This window comes from Melozone crissalis, unplaced genomic scaffold (genome assembly GCF_028551555.1).
Source record: "Melozone crissalis strain CALT ecotype California unplaced genomic scaffold, PUWL_Pcris_2 ptg000013l_1, whole genome shotgun sequence".
NCBI classification, from domain to species: Eukaryota; Metazoa; Chordata; class Aves; order Passeriformes; family Passerellidae; genus Melozone; species Melozone crissalis.
In genome coordinates, this window is record NW_026535791.1 from 9,289,583 (window position 1) to 9,310,284 (window position 20,702).

At 37.0% G+C, this 20,702-nt stretch overlaps 1 protein-coding gene across 4 annotated transcripts in view; it reads right to left on the reverse strand.

The window, feature by feature from the left end:
- DCLK1 (doublecortin like kinase 1) overlaps window positions 1-20,702 on the reverse strand; it is a 236,306-nt gene that overhangs the window by 52,614 nt on the left and 162,990 nt on the right. For 2 of the 4 annotated variants that reach the window (XM_054271730.1, XM_054271731.1), the window contains exon 6: window positions 16,139-16,233. In XM_054271730.1, coding sequence (XP_054127705.1) covers window positions 16,139-16,233 — 95 coding nt within the window. Of the gene's footprint in view, window positions 1-8,536; window positions 10,397-16,138; window positions 16,234-17,188; window positions 17,363-20,702 lie in introns of those variants that run through there. The other 2 variants (XM_054271732.1, XM_054271733.1) reach the window with 2 other exon arrangements.

Genomic DNA, 20,702 nt, shown 5'->3' on the forward strand with positions numbered 1-20,702 from the left:
ATGTAACTAACACTATCACTTCCTTATCAGTGTCTGCAAGGTATTTAGATGCCCACAATCATGGTGCAAATCCACTTTACAAATGAAATACAACTATTTTGGAATTATTTCTTTTGCCTGACACTGCAGAACACAGTTCCTGACTGGAGCAAGAGTAACTGAAGTTCCAGCAGTTTGGATATTTGCTGAGTACCAAGCCAGGGAAAACACAGTCAGAAGACTTAAAATCTGGCCAGTATGCTGAGTTCATTTGAACAGAATAACTTTTAATTTCTCCCACAACAAAGGTCAGATGACTTAGACAAAGTCTGAACTTGGCCTATTTTTTACTAAAGAATCCTGAGAGCTTGCACATCCCGTTTACCATGAGATTCTTTGCCCTTGTTTCCTTTAATCAACCCCAGCTCCCTCTTTTCATCCAGGCAAGTATTTCTTCTGAGCTTTGACCAGAATTGATGAATGCATTAATCAGTTTTTGGACTGTTTTTGCTGCCTCTTGACAACAGAAGTCAGCACTGAGTGATTTTATGCAGTTTTCTAAGATACTGCTGCTCTTGTTTCATGGTCAGGATGTGTTTATGTATGTTCCATTCCTGTACTAAACTCTGTGTGACATCCCAATAAAAACTTACCTCTGGTTCATTTTTGAACAAATGAGCAGATGTGGATCAAGGTAACGGGGAAATGCTAGGAGTTCTCATGCCTGGAGAAGTCAGTCACAAAGCCTATTTTTATACACATGTAATGAGAGAATTGTTTCCTTTACAGTCCTGCTTGTAAAATAAGCAGAAAAACATGTTCTCTCTACTCATTCTGCTGTGTTTGTTTGTTTTCCTAGAACAGACATCAATTTCATACTAATTTTCCCTCTCACACTATTTTCTGTAAGGAATTACAATTTAAACATGATTAATATTTATTACTTCTATGATCAGGAATGAATCATTACAACATTTAAGGAGTACAATCACAAAAAGGTTAGTGCTAGATTTTCAAAAGATTATCTAACAGCTACTTTTTTTTTTCGTTTTTTGCACTTTAAATAGTGAGATTACACTTTTAAGTAGATGTCAGGTCAAGGCTGCTGACTGCACAGCACTGCAGCTTCCTTTAGCATCCTGGTGGCTTCTTTACAGTCTTGCAGTCATTGCTCTCATCTGTGAGAACGGCAGATGTGAAAATCAAGACCTAACTCAGCGGCCACATCTTCTCAGAATGGGTGCCTAGAGACATTCAAATTTTTATTTGAGGACTGAATTTTTCAAGGACCTTAAACTAAGGCTTAGCTGAGAAATGCAATTGCTCAGTCCTTCCAAAACTAGGTATCTTCAAAGGCTCATTTAAACAAAGCATTTTAGCAAGTGCTCCAATTAAGTACAAATAATCTTAATGGTTTACACATGAGTGAAATTAAATTGACTTCTAAATATGTCTTGGGCAAATTCCTTAAATATGTATTTAACCTAGGTTTAGTCTAATAGACTGAGAAAAAAAGTGGCCCACAGAAAATTTAAAATTTTAAAGGAAAAAATTTACTTCATACTGACGTTTTAAGTGGCTCTACTTCTTTTCTTATTGGCACTGTTAAAGATGGGAAGGTTAAAATGTTATTTGTTAACAGAAGAACTGAAATAATGCATTAGTAGCATATAACATACCACTAGTCTGCCAACAAAGCATACAGCCCCTTTGGTGACATCAGCCTGCGAAGCACTGGCACGGAGGCAGAGGCAGAACTTGCTAGTGACAAGGAAGCAGTAGCTAGGAAGATGTGCTAAAAATACACACTGAGACTTATAAAACTTTAAGTAATTATTGAAAAATATATCAAAACATACTCTTCATTACCTTTGCTGAACCCCTCCTATTAAAAGAACAGATTGAAAATAAATCAGGAAGTGGACATATTTACCAAGTCCTTTTCACAATTAAAGAGATGTTACTGGATAAACGATAAACATGACTCAAATATTTTCATCTTTATTCGGCCCTCTCCAACAACACGCAGGCATTTATTTATTTATCTTTACTTGGGCTAGAAAGAGATTTCATTTATTTAGCCTTTAATTATCTGGCTGTTCTCACAAGCTGAGAGCCCTGCGGGTCCAGCAATCCTTGTGGGTCTCAGCGTTCCTTCCAGTTGGCTTGCCAATCGTGAGGCAGTCTGTCGTGCGCGCTGTTGCTCTCACAGATGTGGACCCCATCAGGGATCTTGCAGATGGGGAGGGGGAAAACAAACCCTTAGCAAGAGTATAATCTCTTCAACACACAGACTTTAATGTAATTAGCTGGTTTAATTGTAAGAGATGCTGAGGTGCTTGGAATGTCATCGCTTTCACACAGATTTAAAGGGGTCCAGTTGCACAGGTTGCCAGCACATGGCCAGTTTTATGGCACACCTTCATAAAAGCATAAAAAAATCAAGTCTTTGGTGTAAGGATTTCAGATCCTATTCGGGTTTATGTAACAGATGGCCAGCACACCACACACCTCACTGATGTGAATGGAAACATTAGCACTATAGAGTTTCAGCCATGTCTCACCTGGAGATTTATTTTGCAACTGTTTGGTAAATAGATTTATCTCAGTGGAAACTGTGCTAAATTCATGAAAAAAAAACCCAGCAAAATAAAAATTACTGTAATGTCTCCTCTCTCCTGATACTCACCTTTGTCCTAAATTAATCTTAAAATCCCGTTCCAACTAAACAGCAGGAATTATTCTTGTGGACTACTAGTGTCAGCAGTTATGAAAAGAGACTTAAACAAGTATGACTTCAAAGTTTGTTAGTGCAATTCAGATTCCTGAATCTCAAACCCCAAACACTGCATTCTATTTTCTAAACCTCTCAAAACCTTTCTTAGCACATGTGGAGTCTACAATGTCTCTCAACAATAGATTCCTTTGTATTTTTCCAGTACGAAGGAAGCATCTGGATGAAATGTGAGTAACAGAAAAGCACACAGGTGCAATGCTAAGTTTGGATCCTATGAAAAGCTCTACTCTTTTAGAAGCTGTCTTAATGAAGTGAGAATTAAAATTAGTAAACAAAGTGTAAATTCAGGAAGGAGGCTCAGGAGAAGGGAATTATTGATGTCTCTAAATTATGCCTCCTAAGATGTCCCCACTCCAAAGAACTCTACAGAATCTTTAAAAAAAAATACAAAAAGATAAGCATTTCAGTAATATGTGTAAGATGAAGTTCAACTCAGTAAGGAAAAAATAGCTTTAAAACCAAAACTAAGCATTTAGCCCCCACGCTCACCTCTTTTGGAGCCCATACTAGTGTTCAGTCTGGTTATAAAATAACCTTTGCAAGGTAGCTGTCATGGCTTCCTGACAGGCTCAGCTTCTTTGCATAAAGATGATCGTGAATAATGGTAAAATAAAGACAATTATCCAGTACAGGTATTAGCTTTTAAAGACTTTGAAGGAGACCAAAAAATTAAAAAATTCCCATAATACTTAACAGTGTTAAGCAAGAAATAAGTGAGTCAATGAACAGCAAAATGGTACATTACAAGAGAACAAAAGCAGAGGACAGCTGATTTAAAACAATAAAGTAATACGTTTTGATGTAACTTTGAAGAAGATAAACTGATTTTTTTTATTATTCAACTTAGACAGAAGTAAAGGGTTACACAGAAGTTCCCTCTCCCAACTATATCCAGTGAAAAATGTTTTTGATTTTCTTTTGTTTAACCTTACATTTTTATGCCCAGTCAGCTGAGACAGGGGAAAAAAAGCTTTCATGTAACCAGTACAGAGTTGGCAAAAAAATTACTTCATGAAGAAACATGAAATCCACAATCTTCATGCTCAAAGAATGGAAACTAATGGAGTTCAATTGTCGAAGGAGAAATGATGCAATTGTTTTCCAGTTTGGACACTGCGCTAAACTGGCACATCAGATTCAAATTTATTTATAAAGTGCTTCATCTGGAAAGGAACAGTAAAAAATGTATGCAAACCTGCTTACAAACTTATTCACAATTCTACATCCTGCCCTGTTTGTTAGACACTCGACTTGAGAGAGGCCCTACACAGGGAAATGATTTTTTTGTGGCTGTTCATTTATGCAATTCAGGATTTACACAGCTTGGAGAAGAGATAAGTTCAAATGACACAAGCAATTATCTGGTGTATTATCAGGGTCTTGTGTTGGTTTTCTTCTTTGAAGGATAGAGTGACAAATGGGAGAGTTTGCAACAGAATGGAGCTGACAGACTGAAGTTAAATTTGCAAGCTTGAAGCACTTTGTTTTATTAAGATCTCCTAACTAAGCTGCAGCATTGGATGCTTATACACTCATTTGATTTGTGTAACAAGACAATTCAGAAAGACAACTATTGTTTCCTACATGGTATTTAACAATAAATTTAAATCTAACCTCCACTAGTTCCTAACAGCTGCTTCCAAAGTTGAGCCATAATTCACTCTAGGCTCATTCACCCTTTGACATCATTCAGAAAAGACTGATGATATAAAAAGTGAAATATCAGATTTATGGTATCGGAAGTTATTACTGTCATTTCTGTATCCTTATTGAGGTTAACATAAAAAGTTACATGTGATGCAATGTGAAAGTTTCCTTTTACCTCTTCTAAAGTTATACACAGGTAAAATTTTCTATTCAACTACAGAATAAAAACTGAAAAGCTACCAACCTAAAGGGGGTTCTTATTTCTTTCACCTCATTAAGGGCACAGCAAAATAACCACTTCACTTTAAATTATTTAGTTGTATTTTAAAAGCTCTCCTGGTATTTTTAACTGTTTCTTGGTAGAGACAGAAACCTCAGTTATTTTGTTTCTTACTGTTCCCCATTTCACTCATATTCTTTTCCTTTCCATGTGTCTGCACCTTTTTTAGGCAGAACTATTTACCAGCAACCAAGGGCATTTCAAAACTAGAATTTTTATCAAGCCCACAGTTTCCTCCAGGAACATCAGCTGAAGCATCAGGCTGGCAGATGACATGTCAGAATTTGTAACATCTCTCTTCCCCCATCCCTGCCAAACAAGAAATAAAACTAGGCCACGGATATGTGGATTTGCATTTTTAAAGAGTGGAAAATGTATCACAAAATTAGGTACTTATTTTAAAACACACCAGGTATGTTTCAGTACTATTAGCTTTTCACAAGCATATTTTCCCTAATACTTGTCTTAGGGGAAGGTGTGCTAGGGCTCAGGCTGTTGGTAGGGAGCTGGTACCTTGCTTTGGATATTCTACTAATTCCCCACTTCAGGCTTCAAATCTAGCCCATCATGTGCACACAAATTTACCCATAAGCAATTCCAGGCAGTCATATTTACTGTCTTCACGACACCCACTACAAACCAAATTCCGCCTTGAAGCATTTTTTCTATCTACACACTAAAGCCCTGAGTTTATTGCTAAAGAAAAGACACTGAATGCATCTACTGTGTAAAGTAACCCATTAGGATGCATGAATCCCAGATGTTTACACTAAGGTTAGATGGACAATGTTGATCCAAAATGAGCAAGCAACACCAACTGCAAGAATTAAAGCCTGTTAATAATGTTTCCAAAATAAATTCTCTGAACAGTATGTATTTTTAATATATATTTATTACATCACTTACAAGAATCTACATTAATGTTAAATCTAGCAAAATAACAAATTGCAACCAGGATGACATGGTCAAATATGAAACACAAGTACAATACAGTATGATGAAACAATGGCACAAAAATGAAGGTGATTTTCGTCAGCTGATTATAAGAAATAAAACATTCATCGGTATTTATTTTGCAAGGTTTACATGTTTTGTTGATAAATCAACAGCTTTCTTTTTGGTTTCCTGCATCACATGAATACAAAAGATGGTATATTTTTAAAAGCAAATATCCAAGCGCTTTTCATTAAAAAAAATAATTGTACGCATAACTTTGTAAAATCTTAAACTTATGTTGTAAATGTGCCAATATTTACAATATCATAGTGCAACTAAGAAAACGAAGAGGCCTTAACACAAACATTGTTAGCTCCTCTTTCACTAGAGCCCAAATTCCAAAACACTGTATTGCAGGGCAGACCACAACCTAATTACCCATATAACACCAGACAACAAGGACACGCTGAATATAGTACAGCTTTCTTCACACTTCACTGCTGAGGGTTAACTGGAGCGAACGGGAGGACAACCACCATGCGCGACTAGGGCACAGAACCGCGCAGGAGCGCGAGCGCGCGCTCAGCCCTGCGCGGACACAGCTCAGGTGTCACCCACAGACCCACTGCCTGCCTGGGGGCAGCTGCCAGCTGGAGACAGGCCAGCTGAGCCGGCCAAAATTGTCACGGCAGCAAGCACAGCTCAGAGCAGCCCCAGCTCTGCTCGGCAGACCCCGGTTTCTGGACAGAAGGGCTTTCCTGGGGGAAGCACACTCATTTCCAAAGAGAGGGACAACCACTTGCTTGCTTTGCTCTGCATGTAAAGGTATTGCTGTCTGTGCTTTGTAAAGTTACTTTTCATCACTCATAGTTACAAGCTCTTGTCACTAGCAGATAGAGCTGAAAGTGAAGATTAAATAAAAACCGATCTTGTATTTGGTTGCATACCATTAACTGGATATAAAAAAAAGCACAGACAACATTAATCTATGCATTCATCAAGTGATGAGGTAATTTAGCACCATAAAGATTTTCTGTCTGTTAATTTCTCTACGTTTTTGACAGAAACAGTAAACTTGGATTGATCAGAGGTTCTTTATATTATTGTTAATTCATTTTACATTCAGAGTGCATTTTTGTACTGTATGCACTATGTAAAGTTCACACAGCAGTGCAAATTATGAAGCTGCGGAAGAAAACACAATTATTTATCTCAATTTTTATTCCACACAATCTCAATCCAGTTGTTCTTCTCGGGTGTTTTGTAGGAACTTTATACATCCTTTCTTGCAATATACATTTATAGCCACAATATTAATACACCAGAATTTTTATCATTCAGCCAAATATGCCCTGTGAAAATGAACTGAAGAGAAAAATAATTACATATAATGTGCTGTCTCCGAATTATTTTACAAATTGGGAAGCAATTTTCACATTGCATAATGAATGCTAAAGATCTTATTATTTCAACAAAAGAACTTCTAATTTTGCATGACTTAATGTACTTCAGAACAGCACCATTGAAGAGAAGGCATAAGACTGAACATGTCAAAAGAATACCATTTCCAATATTCAAATTTCAATTTTCAGGTTAGGATTAATGTTTTGTCTGTGTGTATGTATTTGTGCGTAAGGTTCTATCCTTCCCACCTTGGAGTTAATGATGGGCTTGCCACTAACTTCTGGTTTTCAGTTTGAAATTAGCCCTTGTTCATAGATGTGGTCTCTTAAAACTGTACAGAATTCCTTGGGGTAGCTGCTCAGCAAGTATTGGTTGGTGCAACTCCACCAACTTTAATAGAGCTGTAGTGAATCCCACCAGACGAGCATCCTCCTGTTAAAACATTTTCCCCATTTATTTGTTTAAAGTCACATATGTGACGTAACAGCGCATGGGTTCCAAAGCCATTAAACTATGTACGTGTGCACGTGCGTGTAAATATAAACATACACATTCTGTGCTTCACATGTGAACTGCTTGTTGCACAAAAGAAGAAAAGAGATTTAAAAAACAAAACAAAACAAAGTTGCAGAAAGCATTAGGGAAATAATCACAAGTATTCATAAAGCTCAAAGGGAAGCAAAGCTTTCACAATCTATACAAGACTCTTTAGCTACATCATAATCACCTTGGAGTAGGCACAAATAATGCAGCATACAGAGAACTTTCAGAGGTTCAAACACTATAAAGTTGCTTAAGCTATTCTATTATTTAATGCAGTTGATGAAATCTAGGAACAAACTAAAACCTGTGCTGTTGCAAGCAGAATTACAGCATCAAGGAACACAATTTCAGTTCCACCCATAAACTGAAAACTTCTGGTCTTGCTCAAAAGAAACATTTCATTTCTGCTAATGTATAATGGGAATTACATTCCACACAAAAAAGGATCTCAAAGTCTATAAACAGTGTACCTTTTCAATCTCTAAGGGACTTTCATTCCTAAAATGAAATATTAATGATACGTCTTGCCCCTGAATAGCCCCTTAATACAAGTCATATGTTGAAATGATTAAATGTTATGGACTAGCATAATCTTTTTTAAAACAGTCTTGATAGAGAACTCACTATGATAACAATTACTGATATAAGGTCCATTTTTCTTTTCCACAGCTAAGCAAAGCTGTGGGATTCAGGTTTGCTGGCAATCTGTACTCCCTGTGCAGAACAGTCTTAATAAACTGCCTAAAGCAGCAGTAGCCTATATGGGAGAAGGGAGGGAAAATAAAATTCCTGGAATTTATTTTCTTTAGAGGAAAAAACAATTTTTTAAATGTCAGCAAGCATTTTGCTCAATCTGGTCTAGTTGCCTGAATTTTTGGAAATTGATTCCAATGCACCTTTATATAACATGCATTTCTCAGGATCAAGTAATCCATTTTGCAAAGACATTCCCTCATAACAACCGAAAATGCAAGTAACTTCACAGCTGTGAACCTTTTCAGTAGAACAGGGCAGCCTATGCATTATGGTATAGGGTGAGGGATGGACTGTTCTTATGGCTGGGAACAGTTTTAGATTGAAGTCTGAGGTGGGAATGGCAAAACATGCATTTCAAAAGGGAATGACCTGACTGCTTCAGCAAACCTGCCAGACCAATGACTTTCCCTCCAGGTGATACTGGAACCACATATTGGAAACAGAGAAGGTAAGTTTTGTATTCTGCTGCCTTTTTATTTCTTTTGCAAATATCCTCTGTAAAGAAAATTATGTTGGTACAGTAAAGCCATAACATCACATGCCAACAATTTCCATTTGCTGAGTTTTATATGAACAAATCAGTATAAAGGAATTATTTCACTACATTTAGAAGTTGGCATGTGGCAGCTAAACCTTTTCTTCATTTAAGTAAATTTTCCTGATTTCAAAATATATTAAATCATCACTAAATAGCTCAAAAATATAACCTCTATAGATTTTTGCTGAGAATCAGAAACACGCTGATTTCTAATTCTTAAATTATTAGTATTTGAGAAAATTAAAGGAAAGGTATAAGTCTGCAAAAGTGTGTGATCATTACTATGGACTTTAATAAAACGTATGATGGGAAATATTGCTATTATGTAAATTAAATAGACTAAGATTCTCACAATAAAGCAGCAGAAAACAAACGAAAATTAGTAGATATTTGTTAAGCAACTGGTTCTAATGCATGACCTACTTTAACACTAAAGGAGTTTTGCATATTCATGCTGTATAAAAAGAGCACCTCTAGATACTGCGAAAACAGAAAAATTAGGTCAATAGAAGGATGATTTACAGTATCACCATTTCTTTTGGCCTTCTTTTTAAAATGCACAAAATGTCTTCTTATAGGGAATAGAAAATGATGTTCCCATTCTTAACATAAGTGAATATAATCAACTACTTTCTCAGGTAAAATACATTTTTCCAAAAGATGTCATCAAATGTATGTCAGATGACTCTGCTAGACAGCAGGCCCTCGTATTTGCTCGGTCAGAAATCTGTCCCCATTTGCTCGCAACACATGGATGATCAGCATTAACAGCTCTCGCCAGGTAAAACATTCATAATGCCTGCGAGCACCCTTCTGTTTACAGCCATCGGATGGCAAGGCAGTGAAGAGAATTTGAACACTGCTTTGAAAGAATTACTTTTGTCCTGTGACCACACAGGATTTCTGCACTTTCCTTTCATTCGGATAAAAAGATTAAACTAAGGGTGTTTCAAATGTGCGTGTTGGGATCAGACCGCGTGGTGCAAGCAGTTTAATATGGCAGGTTTTTTCTTCTCTGCATTTTACCTATTCGTTGGTAAAAGCAAAGTACCCATTAACTGTTCATATCAAAATGAATAAAGATAGATATGGTAAAAACAGAACATATAATCATTACCTTCGATGATAAAAATAGTGCTATTCATAAATGTGCCCACTATGTATTTGTGCGTTATATTCACCTTATCCAATCTTTGTGCCTTTAAGTATGCACAATGCTGTTCTGGATTTGATGGACATATTCAATGGCTCATTCATTACAAATTCTTGCATTAAAATGCAGCGATAAAGCCAAAAAATACCCCCACACACTAGAATTAATTTGGCCCCATGTTGTTAATATTAAATATGCAAAACTCTTTTGTGCGATTCACTATTACTGTAAATTAGCAGCTATTTTCTTTAAAAATGTTAAACCTTCATCAAATCACAAACCATAAACATTGTTCCATTTTCTCTTTTACACTGAGTCTCCTACTGAATCCATATCATCCGAAGAGAGTGGGCGATACAGGTCCTGTAAGATGAAGTGCAGTATAGATTTGTTTATTCTGTTTGATTTGTTGCACTGCAACTGTCTTACATTCTTTTTGTTACTGTGGACCAGAAGACATTGTTTAACACAAAATACACATGTTCTATATGCTCATACTGTTGTCTTTATGTCATATTATTATTTTTTAATCAAAAAGATAGATGGTTAATAAATAAAGCTGAAGTTTCAATGTACAACATATTCTCAGAGGCAATTATTTTTTTCTTTGAGTCTTTCCTATTAAACACTATTCAAACGGTATTTGTCTGTTCTGGAGAATCTCTTGATGGTTTGGAAACATGGAAACATTACTTTAATCTCAAAGGGAATGTATTGCCCTTTTGGCCATTTTGCAGGGACAGAGTAAGAGCTTACCATACATAAGGTAATAAAAACTTGCCACCCACTGGTGATATAGCATGGATCCAGCAACATTTGACCCCTGGGCTGCTGACACTGAATACTGCTGTTGCCTATGTCGTACTGACAGTGGTGTTCCTTTCCCACAGCTCCTCTGTGCCCGTGTGTGTGTATAAAAAGACAGCATGTTTTACACTTTGTCCCCCCATCACCGTCTCTTTCTGCCGGTAGCCAAGCAACCAGCTCATGACAGCAGAGGGAGTGTCTGAGTGGATCTGTACACTTCATTCTTTCCACACACTCTGATCCTCTGACAGATCAGACAATCCTCAAGTGCCAGAGGTGCTATGGGATGATACATGGCCCTCTCCCACCTACACAGCACAACAACCCTCTTCGAGACACACAATCGCATGGAATGAAAGCTCAAAAAAGAGAAGTGGTAGAGGACAGGGCACTGTTTTTTTAAGGTGATTTAAGCATAACTGATGGTTCAGAGGGGGTTCTGACTGGGCAGGTGCCCAGCATATCTCATAGCCATTCTCTGATATCTTAAAGGTGTTTTGGGGGATTCTTTCCATATAGAACATATGAACAAATTGCAACAAAAGATCCCTGTAAGACAAAGTACAAGAAAAACATGAGAATGGGAAAGCTGATGGAGTCAGCTTTTGGGTTGACCTTGAATGGATTAGTTTTGCTTTTTTTTTAATTACAGTAAGATAACTGAGAGAATAAATGAAAAATCTGAAAGCTGTACTACTAAAAAGGACCAGCTAAATGGAATGCTTCACAAATTTCCAACTGTGATCTCAATAAACAATGCAAATTCCTATTTTACTTGTAGGCATGATATAAAACAGATTTAAGTATCTTAAAGGGGGGTTGATAACCTAGAATGCTTATTCTGTGTGTATTCTGCCAATGAGCATCTATACACACACATTACAAGACATTAGACTGGCAGAGTGAAAACAGATCTTAGATACATTTCTATTATGTTGCAAACAATCTAGACAAGACAACAATTTCAAGCAGACATCTTATTCTGAATACTAACTAGCTAGTTAATTATTAATATGTCTTTTGAGAATATGCAGTTTGGGAATTTCTAATACATAGTACAGGAAAAAAGAATCTTTGGATTTTTTAGAGAGGGTAACACCCCAAAATTTTGAATACTATCTCCCAGATGACTGCTCTTGCTTCTGAATATTAAAAAAATTAAAAATTCTGCATTTGGAACTAACAAATAAGGTATTTCTGAATTTTAATATTTAGAGAATATTTTTGCACTTCTTTTCATAACTCTATGATTGCTTTAAAGCAAAATCATTCACCAGATTTCAGTGTCATTTTCTCTGCTATTTACCTGTTTTTAAATACTTGAAAGTCTTAAAAAGTTTTCCTTTCTGAAAGAATTTTTCTTACCCATAAATAGCCAGAGACCTGTGTGTGTTGAAATTATGAGGAGAATCTATTTATTATTTTGCATAGATTTATAAGAAGACAAAAATTGCTGAATGAATCAGACTTCTTGGTTACATGCAACTCAAAAAATCCTTATATAGATAGAATTGAGCCTGTCTAATCAGTCAAGAGGTACCTTAAAACTAACTCTTTTTTATCCTGTAGGTTGCAACCTCTAAGAACCTCTAAGAAAAAATACTTAGGTTATTTTCTAAATGCCATGTCACCTTTTCCGAGTCTGCATAGTTAACTGCACTCTGTTGAAGTAGTAACTATATTTGTGGATGACACAGTAACTCTACTTTAATCTGTTATTTCAAACCTGAATTTCAAATGTATTAATCCTCTGGGAAAAAAACTCCAAAACTTAATTATGTTCATAGCAATTTAAAACCCAGAATCTTAATTTCCTATTTAAGAATAAAGCAATGATTAAACTGCACGAAAGAGTAACTATGGCACACAGCCTGCTAGTTAAAATATTCAGAAGCTGAAAATTGGTTGACAGTTAGCTAAGATAGCTGATAAATTGTTCCGAGCTCACTTTCAACTTCGTGAATTACACCCATGAAATTAATCTTTCAAATCTTACTTTCTTCAAATATAGACTGAGTTCGCAGAAGATTATAAAAATATAGCTTTCACTGACTTCTGAATTTCTGGAAACAACTCAGCCAACATACATATGCAAATGAGAAAGGATACATTTTATCTTTTTTGTATTCTGGCTTTTGAGGGTACAAAATTTTACCTGTAGGGTTACAAGAGTACTGTTTTCCTGAGTATGTACCACAAGACAGTAAGCATGTAACAGTATGTAAGGCCACATTTTTGGCCTTATTCACATCAATCAAAAGCCTTCCTTCAAAGGCCAGAATTCATTTTTTAAAAACATGAGTGATGAAATGTCAGTAAGTAAAATGATTAAACCCTATATTAAGCTGCCTAATGCACTCCACAGGTCTTTACTATTCCCAGGAAGAAATCCCCACCTTTGTGGAAGTATCTTGCTTTGGTGCCTCTGGATTCAAAAGCCTGACCTCCTCTCAGCTGTACTTCCAGGAAAAACACTGGCAGCCTGCCTAGAACCCCTTTGTGGGCATTGTGATGTCCCAAGCCGACAACTCCCTCACAGCCTTGGATGGGGATGCTGAAGAGCTGATTGATTCGTTTAGGCAAGGTGAACCAGGCGAGGCTAGAGGAAATGTTCCTATCACCTTCCAGACTCAGCACCTACCACTGGCACCCCATGTACCTGATGCCATGAGCGAACAGGAACTCCTGTAACTCTAACTGCACAGAGAGAGGCACAAAACACCACAAATTACAGAGCTGAGCTGGTGTCCCCAGGACCCAGCATTTATTTCAGTTCTAAAGCAGTAGCTCCCTCAAACTGCAGGTAAAGAGAGAAAGACAGAGCAGTCAGAAAACCAGCCACCACCTTCAACTCCAGATCACAGCTACAGCAGCCAACACTCATCTTCCAGGGCAGGAAGAGGTCATCTCTCAACACAGGGGACAAGATGGGAACTTAAATCCACCTCTTCTCCCTTGTATGTCTATCACAAGATACCAGCACTTCAGCAATCTCCTAGGGAATAAACCTCACCCTGCTACTGGCTTGTCAGCACTGTAGGTGAAGCCACTGAAGACAGAACAAAATGCTCCGCATTTAAATTTGGTTCATGACAATATGGAACATAAAATAAGCTCTCTAGGTGAAATTTAAATAAAAAGATACGAAAATCTGTACTAAGACTAAACAAAACACCATTTATATTGCTAACAAGGAAATTATGATTTTCAAGCACTGCCTAATGCCTTATTTATTCATTGGAATGCACATTATAACTTTTAATAATATGTTTTTACACTGAACTTCTAACTCATTCACTTCACAAGCTAAACATGCAAGCAGATGAAGTAAATTCTCAGACTGAGTGTTAAGTTTCCATCCCTGAACTTCTGAGTTGATTTTGTAATCTAAATAATGTTATTGCAATGCATTTTACACGATTGCAATCTATCTTTACATGAATATATTCCATGTTTCATCAGGTAAAAAAAATAAATCTGTCTAAAATAAAGCCAGACAAGCATGAAAGGTCCCCTACCGAGGTCACGAGGACTGAATAAGAATATTGGAGAAGAGAATTGATCTCACTAACAATCTTAGTCTTATCTCTCCTGTAGTACACTTCAATATTTATTTTCTCTACAGTTAGCAGTCTGATTTTGTTACTGCTACATAGCACTTTGCATCCATAATACTGCCACTCGGTGATCCTATTACACTTACACATAAAAAGAAGCCCATCTGCTCTCCTCTTCACATTTGAAAGTCAGAAATCTTGTGCCTAGAAACCTCTTGTGTCTAATGGTGCTGATCACATGGCTCCCACTCACCCATCCACAAACGTTAGCAGAAAAACATTTCTTCACTGTGGAGAGCAAAGCTTCAGTGGTGAGAAGAAAGTTTAGGAAAGTTACCAATGAAAAGAGAAAGCCTTACTGCAAATGCAAATCCAATGTAAACTGGTATCATCCATCTAAACAGACGCCCTCACATCACCAATGTATAATTCATTTGGAAGACTCTTTGTTCCCTCTCCAGTGACTTATTAATGATTCATTAATAAGCCTTGAGAGCAAGAACAAACAGGTGGGGAAGACATTGCATTCAAGAAGATTTTAGCACCAGCTTACCCGCTGGAAGTTACATCTTTCCTCTCTGTGTACCGGATGATGAAAACCATGACACTACCCTGAGGCTCCGAGCTGCTGCTCACTGGCTGTCCCTACACTGCAAGATCACAGTCAGCCCCGTGTCTGTAAACAAGTCATGGCAGAAACCCATAGCTGTATCCCAGATGGAGGGAAGACTTGGACATGCACCATTCCTCAGCTCCCTGGCATACATCAGATATGAAGAAGGGTCTGCAGGCTAGAAGGGAATCGTGTCATGCTACAGCTATATTCCTGATCTGGGTATCTGGGTAATCAGGTCTGAACTAGCTCTTAAAGTCAAGCACTGCCAATTTTGTACATAATCCCCTTATTTTGAGAGACAGAAATTGTATCTTTGTTTAAAAACTGAAAAGGCAGAAAAAGCATGTGTTCGAACTCTGTTTATAAACAAGTCTAAGATACAGATTACTGCCTCAGGGATGCTTTCATTGAGAACTGACCACAGTTAAGAAAACAACAGAAAATACAGACATCTGTCTTATTTCTTTTAAACAGATAAAACTAATTTTATCAGCATGTGGAGCTTTTGGGTTGAATGAATAATATTTTATCAGAGGGTTACAGCAGTAACACGGGCATTACCTTAGTTCTGGATGCTTAGGAATATTGTAGATTCCTCCATACAGGATAACTAGGGGGAGCCTACAGCTACTATCAACTCTCATCCAGGAAAGTGATGGACACGTGCCTTGGTGCTGATAGTATCTTCACTGCACAAGGCTGTGATATCACAGCTAAATTCCACAGTGCATTCTTTCACCTTGCTTCAAAATCAAAGCAGTCTGTAGATTGTGCAAGTGACAATGCCCACAGCAAGTCAGGAACAAAAGAGATTTCTTTGATATTTTCTTTTAGTTGTGAAATATTTAGAAAAAGAAAGTAAAACAAACAAAAAGTTTTGTGAAAAAAGAGAAAAAAACTCTGTTTTTTCCCCCTAAGGATAAACCAGTTCTCAGCATACTTAGCATTTTGACAGACACAGAACAGTTGTATTCCACTTCAAGGTGTTTTACAAACACAAGGATTGTAGCCAGGCTCTTCCACCCTACAGCTCTACATACACACAAGGGATCAGAAGGGAGAAGGCTATTGGATAATGGCTATGCTGGATTCTCCCCAGCCATGCTCAGAAAGCAATTTCCTTACCCTCTGTTTCCGTAGGCTTCCTGGGCTGGTGGGAGATGGGCTTGGAGACTTCCCAGAGCGGGGAGTAGAAAGTTGGCTACCAGGGGTTCCATTCACTAAAAGGACAAGAAATTGAAATAAATTAATACAAGGCATTATTAAGGGAAAAAAATTAATTCAACATTTTTCTTAAATCTTTGTTGAACAGAATTATTTGCTTTTGCTTAATGCTTGAAACATTAAATAAGGTAATTCAAAAAACAATTATTTCCATAGATTTTTGGCTCATGAAGGAATTTTTTTACACAGGGTGAAAGCAAATAATGAAAAAACCTGAAAAGACTTTAGTCAATGGCAGAGAACATGATAGTGTTTTCTTAAACTGTATTGTTCCTGTACTTTACTGAAAGTAAAATACTGCCATTACTGAAAGTAATGGGGAACAAGGTGCTTTTTTAACATTAAAAGACAAAATATATAAACCTTTTCATTCCACTTAACTATGGGTTGAAGTGCTGCCCACTAAAAATAAAACACAGTATTGCTTGCAAGAACAAATCAGCTGCCTGCTTTTCACTTTTTGAGTGAGGACTCAACCATTTGAAGAGATTTTTGCAAAGCTATCTGACCCAAACAGCACCTCAGACTTAACCCAGAAGGGCTTTCTGGAGGCAAATGAATTGGATATAACTCCTCCGGACTGACTTAGAGGAAAGCAGCACTCTCTCAAATAAGCAAGTTTCTTCACATATGTCAGTGCCTATCTTTATAGAAGCATCTTCACATGCACATGACATTATCCAATAAATTAACAAAACAATGCCAGCAGAGGACAGAATTCTACTACAAAGTAATCACACGAGAGGCTATCAATAATAATCACACTGAAGCACTGACAGAAACACTACAAAGCATGTATCACATATACATGTAAATACTCTTCAACAAGCAACTGTTCTATCAGAGTCTACATTTGTAAGTGCTAGGACAAAAAGAACAATCAGATTCCTAGATTCTGAATCTTAGGAGAATATCTACATACTAAGGATATCAACAAGGTATTTGACTTACCTTCTATGAGTTCTAACATGGACAAAATCTGACTGTTTAACCTGATAAGAGCAAGCAGCAAAATTCCTGCTCTGTACTAAGCCAAGCTGTAGCCAAACTGAGAAGCAATGGGATTAGTTAAGGATAGCTGGGGCTGCTCACAGAGTGAGCTGAATGCGATGCAGGATTCATAAGCAGAAGCCTTTTCTGTGTAAGGCTGACGTCTTCAGAGCAGCAGTGGGAGGTGCAGGTGCTGTCTTAGGGCTACATCAAAGGTGTCAATTAAGCATAATGCTGCTGCTTCACAACGCTGCTGAGCCACCGCAACCCCCACTCGCTTTCCATGGAGCCCCGAAAGCCTGAGCAATTTTATATGCTGTGCACTGAATCATAATGAGGTGCCTTTGGGGGCAATGTAGCAAGTGACTCATCCGAAAATCAAAATGACAATAACTCTTGTAAAAACTTGGCTGACTGGCAATCTAGCAAATGCTAATTCCTTTGGATAATACAGTAGGCATTTCTAAAAAATTCTTCTTACTTTTTGCATAATGCATTGTTTTTACTGGCTAATACTGGGCCCACACATTACAATGAAGAAATATGTATACCTATCACACCACACACATCAACAAAACACATTATACTGCATGATAAAGGACCATCACTTAATAGTGCTTAGGTGCTATGAGTGATCCAATCTCAACATCACTTTGTGCAAGGCATTGTTTAGAGTACAGGTGCAATATATTTGCATAACTATAGAAACAACAAGATGCTGTAATTGGATTTAAATGGGCTGGTTTTATAGATAAACATTCCACTCATCCAGGCTTCTAAATATCTTTATACAGAGGACAATGATTTGCACATATCAAATATTGTAGTAAGTGTAGGGAAACAGACATGCCTATGTATGTTCATACACTATTCAGCAAAACAGCCACAGATCTGTCCAATGGTGACTAAAACCAAATTTTATTACTGATATCACTGAAATAATTTAGGAAAAGAGCAAGATGAGATGAATTAAAATCAGAATCTCAAACTTGTAAAGTTGTAAAATGCATCTTCTAAACACCTATGGCATAGTTTGAAAATCAACATTAAACTCCTACTATTCACACAGAGCTAGTCCTCGAGACTGCTGAATAACAGGTCTAGTGCTCTGCCTTCTCTTTAAACCAAGAAGATACTCTTAGGTCTTACTATCATAATCAAATTGAAGATAACAGATACATTTCAATACACCTTGTAGCACTAGGCACTGGTTCCTGTTCTTAATAGATTGACTCCTTCCCCATAACTTCCAACAATAGCTTTTTTTAGAATTACTAGAGCAATGACTCTGTCCTGAAGACAAAAACTTGAGGCTACCAAGTGGAACCAGACAAACAGTTGCAATAGTGTATTTAACTATCAACATATTTCTGTATTGATGTATATTATGTTAATGAGTATCTATTTAGGATGAGAAAACATAGTATTACCATAAATCCTAAAAATTTCTTACTTGCCACTATCAGAGTATCCAGAGTGCTTAAACTAAGTTTGAATGATCTCTTCAACTGTGCCTTTAAAAAGGAAAATTATGGTAGTTGCGCTTATTTTGATCATGTAACATGTGAAATCAACAGCACAATTAATGAATTGAGGCCCTCAGCAGATTTAAGTGAAGTTTTCTCACCTCCTTACCCATATCCAAAATACAAAGGTGCCTGTACATAAAACATGTACCAGGATTTTTGAGAGCTCACAAGGACTCCCTATAGAGAGCTGATTAGGAAACTCCAGAGATGGCAATTAGCTCTGGAGATGGAATTCCTTTTACCAATCTTTACATACCCGTTGTATTGGCTTCTACACCTGAAGTAGTTTTCTTGACTTTATTTTAACCAAGTTGCTGTCACAACAGAAGTTGTATCATCCTGAAGCTATCATCTAAACCTGACCTGATGAACAATCTACTAGGAGCCTCCACTGCAGCGTAAATTTCCAAAGCTACACAAGATGAATCCTTCTGGATGCTCTACATACCTGGAGATATACACTGCTATTACTGTTAACACATTACTCTTAGTACTGATATTATTAATATAATCCTTAAGACAGACATTGCAACAGGACAGAAATGGTAATTTCTGATATTTTCCCAGTACATTCCAGGGGCCCTCCATTTATAGCTTTTTGTTTATGGCTTCCTGTGCTTATGAGTCATTAGACTGAATTTGCAAATAGAGGTGATATTAGGTGCTGTGTAGCAGGAAGAGACTGCAGTGATTCTGACCCCCTTCCTGAACTTCATTTACAATCATTACACCACTCTTACATAAGCTACTCATTACCAGAAAACATATCAACAAATATGTGAATAAAAGCTATAAGATTTAATAATAATACTGCATTCCTGATCACTAAATTGCCCTAAAATCCATTTCTAGGTGGAATGCATTTTGTTGGAAACTGCATTTCTATCCAGTATCTGCTCTGCATTTCTCACTGACTGATACAGCACATGTTCCTAGAGGGAACCTTGATGTAGATAAAGACATAGGAAATTGGTAAATCACTGCTGTGATTGATCATTTTATTGAGTGAGGCAAGAGGCTTCTTGTCACTTTTATTCATAAAATGGCAAGGGTCATAGATTCAGCTTAACACACAGCGCCCTCCCACCACCTTAAGAAGAAGATTTATCAGTTCAAAATTTCACCAGTGAAATATGTATCAAAAAGCTGTAACGATACAAAAATTATTGTGGTTGCTCAGAGCAGATGTATGCAACTGCTTGGCTGTGAACCCCTTTCCTCACTGTCCTCTCTTGCTGAGGAAGTGCAACAGAGCAAGAACCTGTCTTTGTACTTGCTTTTCCAGCACCTGGCACACACATGAGGATGGAGAAACCCATAAAATAGAACATTAAAGCTAGATACCAGCATCTACTGAGATAAATGCAAAATAGGTTTTCATACGATAATATAAATAATAAATATGATAATATTCATTAATAATACTATGATAATAAACTAATGAAAATGCTGCAAGTAAAAAGTACTTTGATGGCATTCCAAAAAATAAACTTTGATAGGGCGTATTTTCATTAAGTAATAGAAGCAAAAAGCAGGAAAAAATTAATTCAAGCATTGAGTGCCAGTCTGAGAAGCCACAAATAAAATCAGTAAAATCAGTCTCCTATAGAGTTGCCTATGGATGTGCAAGCATATTGTACTTTATAAAACACATAGAGATAACTTGGTGCGTTTAAAAAAGAGATTTGCCAAACACAAAAGTGTGTGTGAAGAAGAAAGAGGACACTAAGGGAAAAGAACAGTGCAGGCTTTTTTTTTGCAGCCACAACTTATGAATAGGAAAGTTCAGCTAAAAAATTATTTACAAAAGTCACAAAATGTGTAGGTCATATTCAGCAACTGTTAGGAGATAATAGGTGAGATTACTATTTGACCTTGCTGCAATTACTTCTGTAGTTTTTCACTGTCCTTTCAAAAAAAAAAATTTTGTCTCAGTAAGATTATGT